Source organism: Eleutherodactylus coqui, chromosome 7, assembly GCF_035609145.1.
Source record: "Eleutherodactylus coqui strain aEleCoq1 chromosome 7, aEleCoq1.hap1, whole genome shotgun sequence".
NCBI lineage: Eukaryota > Metazoa > Chordata > Amphibia > Anura > Eleutherodactylidae > Eleutherodactylus > Eleutherodactylus coqui.
Window position 1 is genome coordinate 211,736,420 of NC_089843.1, and position 10,532 is coordinate 211,746,951.

Sequence of the window (10,532 nt, forward strand, 5' to 3'; positions counted from 1 at the left end):
TCAGCTGCCCTCATGCCACGCCACACTCATGTCTATTTAGAAGTGCGTCTGCCATGAGGAGGAACCGCAGGCACACACTGCAGAGGGTTGGCATGGCTAGGCAGTGACCCTCTTTAAAAGTGGCGGCGCGATAGCCCACAATGCTGTACAGAAGCAATGAGAAATAGAATCCTGTGCCACCGCCATCAGGAGCTGCACACGTGGGCATAGCAATGGGGAACCTATGTGCCACACACTATTCATTCTGTCAAGGTGTCTGCATGCCCCAGTCAGACCGCGCTTTTTAATTCATAGACACAGGCAGGTACAACTCCCTATTGTGAAGTCCCTGTCGACCCACAGCATGGGTGGCTCCCTGGAACCCACCGGCGGTACACAGAAATATCCCATTGCATTGCCCAACACAGCTGAGGTAGTAATGTCGTGCTTAATGCAGGTGGGCTTCGGCCCACACTGCATGCCCCAGTCTGACTGGGGTTCTTTATAAGTGTACAGATGTAGTAAAAACTCCGTGTGCACCTACAGCATGGGTGGGTGCCAGGAAGCCACCGGCGGTACATAGAAATATCCCATTGCATTGCCCAACACAGCTGAGGTAGTAATGTTGTGCTTAACCCTTTCCAATCCAATTTGTATATGGTTTTCCTAGGGGGCTTACTCTTTTTCTGCCGTTATACAACGGCGCTATATGCTGGCTAAAGCCAGTACTGCATGAGCTGACACGTAGGATAGGCTCCGACAGCAGAGAGGCTGGCAATATACAGTAAGAGAACCCCGATGGACGTCTACCAACAACGGAGCTGTACAGCCTTAAACCCTAATGTCTTCACAGGTCACACAGTGGACTGGAAAGGGTTAATGCAGGTGGGTTTCGGCCCACACTGCATGCCCCAGTCAGACTGGGGTTCTTTACAAGTGGACACATGTAGGTTAAACTCCCTGTGGACCCACTGCCTGGGTGGGTGCCAGGAAGCCACCGGCGGTACATAGAAATATCCCATTGCATTGCCCAACACAGCTGAGGTAGTAATGTCGTGCGTAATACAGGTGGGCTTCGGCCCACACTGCATGGCCCAGTCAGACGGGTTCTTTAGAAGTGTACAGATGTATTAAAAACTCAGTGTGCACCTACAGCATGGGTGGCTCCCTGGAACCCACCGGCGGTACACAAAAATATCCCATTGCATTGCCCAACACAGCTGAGGTAGTAATGTCGTGCGTAATACAGGTGGGCTTCGGCCCACACTGCATGCCCCAGTCAGACTGGGGTTCTTTACAAGTGGACACATGTAGGTTTAACTCCCTGTGGACCCACTGCCTGGGTGGGTGCCAGGAAGCCACCGGCGGTACATAGAAATATCCCATTGCATTGCCCAACACAGCTGAGGTAACGTCAGCTGTAATGCAGGTGGGCTAAAAATTAATTTGATTACACTGTAGGCGAGGGCCCACAAAAATTGCTGTATCAACAGTACTAATGTACATCCCAAAAATTGGCCATGGCCAGCCAAGAGGGCAGGTGAAACCCATTAATCGCTTTGGTTAATGTGGCTTAAGTGGTAACTAGGCCTGGAGGCAGCCCAGTGTAACGAAAAATTGGTTCAAGTTAAAGTTCCAACGCTTTTAAGCGCATTGAAACTTATAAAAATTGTTCTGAAAAATTATTTGAGTGAGCCTTGTGGCCCTAAGAAAAATTGCCCGTTCAGCGTGATTACGTGAGGTTTCAGGAGGAGGAGCAGGAGGAGGAGGAGGAGGAATATTAGACACAGATTGATGAAGCAGAAATGTCCCCGTTTTGGATGGTGAGAGAGAACGTAGCTTCCATCCGCGGGTGCAGCCTACGTATTGCTTACGTATCGCTGCTGTCCGCTGGTGGAGAACAGAAGTCTGGGGAAATCCAGCCTTTGTTCATCTTGATGAGTGTAAGCCTGTCGGCACTGTCGGTTGACAAGCGGCTACGCTTATCTGTGATGATTCCCCCAGCCGCACTAAACACCCTCTCCGACAAGACGCTAGCCGCAGGACAAGCAAGCACCTCCAGGGCATACAGCGCTAGTTCAGGCCACATGTCCAGCTTCGACACCCAGTAGTTGTAGGGGGCAGAGGCGTCACGGAGGACGGTCGTGCGATCCGCTACGTACTCCCTCACCATCCTTTTACAGTGCTCCCGCCGACTCAGCCGTGACTGGGGAGCGGTGACACAGTCTTGGTGGGGAGCCATAAAGCTGGCCAGGCCCTTAAAGACTGTTGCACTGCCTGGGATGTACATGCTGCTCGATCTACGCACATCCCCTGCTACCTGGCCCTCGGTACTGCGCCTTCTGCCACTAGCGCTGTCGGCTGGGAATTTTACCATCAGCTTGTTCGCAAGGGTCCTGTGGTATAGCAACACTCTCGAACCCCTTTCCTCTTCGGGAATCAGAGTGGGCAGGTTCTCCTTATACCCTGGATCGAGCAGTGTGTACACCCAGTAATCCGTCGTGGCCAGAATGCGTGCAACGCGAGGGTCACGAGAAAGGCATCCTAACATGAAGTCAGCCATGTGTGCCAGGGTACCTGTACGCAACACATGGCTGTCTTCACTAGGAAGATCACTATCAGGATCCTCCTCCTCCTCCTCCTCCTCCTCCTCAGGCCATACACGCTGAAAGGATGACAGGCAATCAGCCGGTGTACCGTCAGCAGCGGGCCAAGCTGTCTCTTCCCCCTCCTCCTCATCCTCCTCATGCTCCTCCTCCTCCTCCTGTACGCGCTGAGAAATAGACAGGAGGGTGCCCTGACTATCCAGCGGCATACTGTCTTCCCCCGCCCCCGTTTCCGAGCGCAAAGCGGCTGCCTTTATGGTTTGCAGGGAATTTCTCAAGATGCATAGCAGAGGAATGGTGACGCTAATGATTGTAGCATCGCCGCTCACCACCTGGGTAGACTCCTCAAAATTACCAAGGACATGGCAGATGTCTGCCAACCAGGCCCACTCTTCTGAAAGGAATTGAGGAGGCTGACTCCCACTGCGCCGCCCATGTTGGAGTTGGTATTCGACTATAGCTCTACGCTGTTCATAGAGCCTGGCCAACATGTGGAGCGTAGAGTTCCACCGTGTGGGCACGTCGCACAGCAGTCGGTGCACTGGCAGCTTAAAGTGATGTTGCAGGGTGCGCAGGGTGGCAGCGTCCGTGTGGGACTTGCGGAAATGTGCGCAGAGCCGGCGCGCCTTTACGAGCAGGTCTGACAAGCGTGGGTAGCTTTTCAGAAACCGCTGAACCACCAAATTAAAGACGTGGGCCAGGCATGGCACGTGCGTGAGGCTGCCGAGCTGCAGAGCCGCCACCAGGTTACGGCCGTTGTCACACACGACCATGCCCGGTTGGAGGCTCAGCGGCACAAGCCAGCGGTCGGTCTGCTCTGTCAGACCCTGCAGCAGTTCGTGGGCCGTGTGCCTCTTATCGCCTAAGCTGAGTAGTTTCAGCACGGCCTGCTGACGCTTGCCCACCACTGTGCTGCCACACCGCGCGACACCGACTGCTGGCGACATGCTGCTGCTAACACATCTTGATTGCGAGACAGAGGAGGAGGAGGAGGGTGCTTTAGTGGAGGAAGCATACACCTCCGCAGATACCAGCACCGAGCTGGGGCCCGCAATTCTGGGGGTGGGTAGGACGTGAGCGGTCCCAGGCTCTGACTCTGTCCCAGCCTCCACTAAATTCACCCAATGTGCCGTCAGGGAGATGTAGTGGCCCTGCCCGCCTGTGCTTGTCCACGTGTCCGTAGTTAAGTGGACCGTGGCAGTAACCGCGTTGGTGAGGGCGCGCACAATGTTGCGGGAGACGTGGTCGTGCAGGGCTGGGACGGCACATCGGGAAAAGTAGTGGCGACTGGGAACTGAGTAGCGCGGGGCCGCCGCCTCCATGATACTTTTGAAGGACTCCGTTTCCACAACCCTATACGGCAGCATCTCAAGGCTGATGAATTTTGCTATGCGGACGGTTAACGTTTGAGCGTGCGGGTGCGTGGCGGCGTACTTGCGCTTGCGCTCGAACACTTGCGCAAGCGACGGCTGAACGGTGCGCTGAACTACACTGCTGGATGGGGCCGAGGACAGCGGAGATGAGGGTGTGGGTGCAGGCCATGAGGCGGTAGTGCCTGTGTCCTGAGAGGGGGGTTGCATCTCAGTGGCAGGTTGGGGCACAGGGGGAGAGGCAGGGGTGCAAACCGGAGGCGGTGAACGGCCTTCGTCCCACCTTGTGGGGTGCTTGGCCATCATATGTCTGCGCATGGTGGTGGTGGTGAGGCTGTTGGTGTTGGCTCTCCGGCTGAGCTTTGCTCAACAAAGGTTGCACACCACTGTTCGTCGGTCGTCAGGCGTCTCTGTGAAAAACTGCCAGACCTTAGAGCACCTCGGCCTCTGCAGGGTGGCATGGCGCGAGGGGGCGCTTTGGGAAACACTTGGTGGATTATTCGGTCTGGCCCTGCCTCTACCCCTGGCCCTGGCCACCGCACTGCCTCTTGCAACCTGCCCTGCTGATGCCCTTGACTCCCCCTCTGAAGACCTGTCCTCCTGAGTAAGCGTTGCACACCAGGTGGGGTCAGTCACCTCATCGTCCTGCTGCTCTTCCTCCGAATCCTCTGTGCGCTGCTCCCTTGGACTTACTGCCCTTACTACTACCTCACTGCAAGACAACTGTGTCGGATCGTCATCGTCCTCCTCACCCACAGAAAGTTGTTGAGACAGTTGGCGGAAGTCCCCAGCCTCTTCCCTCGGACCCCGGGAACTTTCGAATGGTTGGGCATCAGTGACGATAAACTCCTCTGGTGGGAGAGGAACCGCTGCTGCCCAATCTAAGCAGGGGCCCGAGAACAGTTCCTGGGAGTGTTCCCGCTCCTGAGCAGGTGTCATTGTAGTGGAGTGAGGAGGCTGGGAGGAAGGAGGAGCAGCAGACAGAGGATTCGGATTTGCAGCAGTGGACGGCGCAGAACTGCGTGTTGACGATAGGTTGCTCGAAGCACTTTCTGCCATCCAGGACAGGACCTGCTCACACTGCTCATTTTCTAATAACCGTCTCCCGCGTGGACCCATTAATTGGGCGATGAATGTGGGGACGCCAGAAACGTGCCTCTCTCCTAATCGCGCAGCAGTCGGCTGCGACACACCGGGATCAGGAGCTCGGCCTGTGCCCACACCCTGACTTGGCCCTCCGCGTCCTCGGCCGCGTCCACGTCCTCTAGGCCTACCCCTACCCCTCAGCATGCTGTATTACCAGTGATTTGATTTCACAGGCAGGAAATAAATTGGCGCAAGACTGCAGGCCAAATATAATTTTTTCCCTTTTTGGAAAACGAAAGGCCCCACTGCCTCTAGTGAATGAATAATCTAAGTTTAATAACTGTGCTGTGTCCCTGCTAATGTGTCACAGAACGTGAGGGTAGCAGAGTTATTATAACTCTGGCAGAGCAGGTATTTTTTTTCCCAATTAAGGAAAGCAAATGGCGAAGCCAGCAGTAAAGCGTAGCTGGGTGCGTCTGATTTAGCAATGTTTTTCACGCAGCTCACACGTGTCCACCGCCCGTAAGGACGGACAGAGGCTGGACAAATAGATTTGTTTTCACTTGTTTTTCCACCAAAAGGCCGCACTGCGTATATTCTATGAATAACAACTGTGTTGTCGCCCTGCCTATACAATTCTTTCCCTGCAGTATCAATGGAGGGTGCAATGCTCTGCAGAGGCGATTTTGAGAAGCCCAAAAAAAATGCAGCACAGCTAACAGCAGCCTGGACAGTACTGCACACGGATAAATATGGCCCTAGAAAGGACCGTTGAGGTTCTTGAAGGCTACACTCACTCCTAACACTCTCCCTGCCTATGCAGCACTTCTGTCCCTAATGCCAGGTGCAACGCTCTGCAGAGGCGATTTTGAGGAAAAAAAAATGCCACTGCTAACAGCAGCCAACACACAGCTATCAGTGGCCCTAATAAGGACCTTTGGGGGGTCTTGAAGCCTACACTAACTACCAATTCTTTCCCTACAGCACTGTCCCTCATCTAACTCACCAGGCATCTGAGGCGAGCCGCGGGAGGGGCCGACTTTTATATTAGGCGAACACCTGATCTTCCCAGCCACTCACAGCAGGGGGGTGGTATAGGGCTTGAACGTCACAGGGGGAAGTTGTAATGCCTTCCCTGTCTTTCAATTGGCCAGAAAAGCGCGCTAACGTCTCAGGGAAGGAAGTGAAAGTAACCAGAACACCGCATGGTGTTCGTTACGAATAACGAACATCCCGAACACCCTAATATTCGCACGAATATCAAGCTCGGACGAACGCGTTCGCTCATCTCTAATGCTAATATGAGAAAAAGCATAAAAAAGGTGTTTTTTTTACATTTTTCTTTTTTATTCATTTAAAAATTTTTTTTTTACACAATGTGAGTTCCTCTGAGGGACTTGCAGCACAGCACTGATGATCGCTGTGATAAGGCATGGCAGGGCTACTGCCCTGCCATGCCTTATCACTTATACAGCGATCATAGGCTATGACACTAAAGGACGCCAGTGTCTGTCGTCCTGTTGCCATGGCAACAGGCCAGGCTCTCTGTGATTATATCGCGAGAGCCCAGCAACTTAACATAGAGAGCGCGCTCCCTCTGTGAACACTTCCCATGCCGCGATCTACATAGATCGTTGCAGGGAAGGGGTTAACAGTGGGAGGAGCATCTCCGATGCACCTCCGCTGTTGCAGCGGGAGGCTGGGTGTGAATGACAGCCGACTCCCGCTGTGGGATAGCGCAAGATCATAAGTGATGTAGCGCTATCCCCAGGACGTAAAGCTACACCCTGGAGTGGGAAGCATATCTTTTTAGGGAAGCCTATCACATTCCCTAACCTAACTCTTCATTGTCTTCCCCTACATTCTACCTCAGAATCCAACGGCTTTATCCCCACCCGTGATTCCCCATGACACACTCCATATGTGTACATACACAGATACCGGCTGCTGACGTCTCATGCACTTGTATGTATACTGCCCTATGTATATGACAGGTAGCTGGACCACGGCCCAGGACAGGCACTTGTACCTCTTGTGTCTTCCCATCCCCTGTGAACAGGGTTCTGACTCCTATTGTTCAAAATGCCTATAAGTTTAACACTGTATGTAATAAGTCTAGATTCTCTATTCATGCCCCGCGGAATATGTCCCCACTATATAAAGATTACTGTTATCATCAAGGCCTCGTTCACATGGGCTACAAAATCATCGTTACAGAACGCATGTATGTGAAGCCCATGGTGTCCAATGAGTTCTTTCACATGTGATGCTTTGTAGACTGAAAGCTCCTATTGGGAACCATGAGCTTCACATACACTTTGTAGCAATGATTTTGTGTGCCGATTCCAGCCTCCTGATTGGCTGGAATCAGCACACGTGACGGGGGCAGAGCTACGCGATGACGCATAGAAGGGGGCGGAGCCAGAACACCACTCGTGCCAGACCGAGCCGAAGGCAGAAGACCCTTCTGCGCAAGCGCGTCTAATCGGGCGATTAGACGCTGAAGTTAGACGGAGCCATCGAGACGGGGACGCCAGCGCAGGGAAGGTAAGTGAATAACTTCTGTATGGCTCATATTTAATGCACGATGTACATTACAAAGTGCATTAATATGGCCATACAGAAGTGTATAACCCCACTTGCTGCCGCGGGACAACCCCTTTAAGTAATAGCAACTGTACATATGCTAATGAGATCGGCAATCAACGCTAGATTAAAGGTAAAGACGTCAAATACTTTGTATACTTCCAAATTTTGAAATTGAATTTGTTCTTCTGTCTCATTTGTTTGAAGGATCCAGTTGTGGAAGAACCTGTTCTCTTTCCTAAAGATGGTGATATGGTTCTGAAAGTACAGCTTCCAGTTCCTTCAGTGCTTCTGGTTCATATATGTAAACCTCCCCGTTTACCTCCTGGGAAGGTGAGATTGACAAGCCTTACTTTCCAAGCATGGGTTCCTTTTGGTTTGTCAAGTAGGCTTTAAGTCATATGATGTCCTTACACTCCATTGTATCTATAGGTCTTCTATAGTTTGCTCTGTACCCGCCTGTAATGGATGTAAAGTAGCGCACGCCCTACTTCCATCTGACGCCTTCACACTTGTCCTTAATTCCGGCAGATGTGTCTTCCACTATTGTTTTTCTCCTCTAAGGTCACTGGACTTCATTTCCTTCCTCTTTTTAGAGGACAAGTAGCGTTGGCGTGGAGCGACGGCCATGTTGGATCGCGGTATGTGCTCATTTCCAGTTATTGGAGGATCTTGTTCATTATTTATGTTAATATTTAGCATTATTTCAGTTTTGTGTTCCGTAAAGGACGATGAATCATAAGGCTTTACATTTACTGTATACCTGTGTCTCTTCCAGATGTTTGAAGACGTATGAAGTGGAGTTTTCTTTCGATGGCTTAAGTTTTGATAGAATAAACACAAGGAATGTTTTTTTTTCCTTGTTCACTTACAGTCCCGGTAGGTCTTTTTAAGGTGTTTTTATAGCTCTTTATATCATTATCAGTGGGGTGATATAATACTTGGCTAATATTTATACTGGCGTGATATATATGATAGCAGTCTGCTTCATAGGTCCAGTATCTGAACTTACAATGGCGCCGTAGGTCTGATTGATATGACGCATATAAGCTTTGATTGGTAAACTATTACATTAGTTACCTTCAATGGAGTCAAAGTTAACATGACTGTGATAACTTTTTCCCAATAAGTGACCTTATGTTAAAGGTGTTGTGTCATTAAAAAATTTAAAAAAACATTTTAGAGGCTGGGCATGAGAGAAAATAAAAAAGACAGCATATTGCCTCTTGGGGCGCTGCTGAGCAGCTCCCCGTCATAACTCAGCACAGATGGCCACCTGAAGTAAGGTGACTGCTAGGGCCAATCAGAGGCCGCAGAGTCACTTCCTGAACTCCTGGTATCAGCGCTCATATCTTGGTGGACGGGGTAGTAGGAGCCCCTCAGCTGTGCCCCAAAGGGCCAAAAACAGGTGAGCATGCTGTTTTTTTTTAAATTTTATCACATGGTCAGCCTTTGAAACTTTTTTTTCTTTTAATGACACAACCCATATAGACAATAAAAAAAGATGTTCTCTTATCTACACACATGAAGATCCATTCTAAGGCTCAATTAAGGGGGTCGGATTCCGCACGCGGGAGTTCTGCAGAGGATTCTAGCTGTGATCCCCGGCCGATGACCCTGCGTACCTCCCTTAACTATATCGCGGATGACCGCAGGCGGTCATGCATAATACAGGTTTTTTGGGGTTTGTTTGTATTTCTCACGCCGTCGCTGACACAGGTACCCGCAGCCCAGACGCAATGGATGTCAGGGGCGGCCGTCCGCACGGATTCCGTGGTAAAATATAGCATGCTGCGATTTTTCTTGCGATAGCGGAATATGCAATTCGGATTATGGAATGGATGTAGTTTGACCAGTTTTCAAAGTCCAATAAAACTTGTACAGTGCAAGGCTGATATAAATGTGTTACTAATAGCATCACACATATGTAAATGTGCTGTATGCGGAGGTTAGTGATGAAATAGACAGCCTCTCCTCTGAGACCTTAGGCTGCCTGTCCATGGGTGTTGCAAAATCCCACGGCGGGAGCAGGAGCCGGCAGAACGGATCTCTGGAGTGAGCCTATCTGACAGTTAGGCTCACCATGGAGAATCGTGGCAATTCGCGGCATGCTGCGAATTGCCAGCCACGAGCGGAGAATCGCTATGATTCTTCGCTCGTGGACAGAGGGGCTGCGCTTTCCATAGCAATGCTGTCGAAAGCGTTCACTGCGTTCCCCGCGGCCGGAGAATCGCTCCAGGGAACGCAGTGAAAATTCGCCTGTGGACAGAAGCCCTTACAAGCAGCAATAATCTGCATTTATCTGTGTAGGACAGTCTAGACAGACCTTCGGTATAGTGACCCCAAAATGACAAAGTCATGTGAATAACAACTTTTTTTGTTCTCTTTTCAGAAAGTGCCAGAGTGTCCGGATTGTACAGAGTGCGGGCTGTTAATTACTGGGATATCCCAGGACCCTATAGTGTTCCCAAAGATTATACTGAATTATTTTAGACTTGTCACCACTGAATACCATTAAATATGCACCGCAATGCTTTTAATATTGTCTTGAAATGTTATCTTGAACTGAATGTACCAATCCATAGCATTATATAGCGCTGACAGTCCCATCTGGGATTTATTTGAGCTCTCATATAGGTAAAGTAATCAGGGGCCTAACTCTAGTGGGCGCAGAGGGTGGGGATGTAGCCGGGCCCTCAAGCCTTAGGAGGCCATAAGGTCTCCATGGTATTAGTGTATCTTGATGCCACCAGGAATTCCTGGTGGAGTCAAGATTGACAGGGGTTAACGCCCCCTGATGCTGATTGGCTGGACAGTATCCTCGGCTCCAGGTCCTGGAAGGGCTGTTCAGATCTGTAGAGAAGCCATACAGTGGCTGCTGGCGTGCACCTCCAGCAGCAAGTCA

At 50.9% G+C, this 10,532-nt stretch overlaps 1 protein-coding gene across 2 annotated transcripts in view; it reads left to right on the forward strand.

The window, feature by feature from the left end:
* Positions 1–10,167, forward strand: part of IDUA (alpha-L-iduronidase) — a 131,875-nt gene extending 121,708 nt beyond the window's left edge. For both annotated transcript variants that reach the window (XM_066574323.1, XM_066574324.1), the window contains exons 11-14: positions 7,835–7,960; positions 8,192–8,268; positions 8,406–8,506; positions 10,020–10,167. In XM_066574323.1, coding sequence (XP_066430420.1) covers positions 7,835–7,960; positions 8,192–8,268; positions 8,406–8,506; positions 10,020–10,120 — 405 coding nt within the window. In that variant the 3' untranslated portion in view covers positions 10,121–10,167. The remainder of the gene's footprint in view (positions 1–7,834; positions 7,961–8,191; positions 8,269–8,405; positions 8,507–10,019) is intronic.
* Positions 10,168–10,532: the final 365 nt, after the last annotated feature.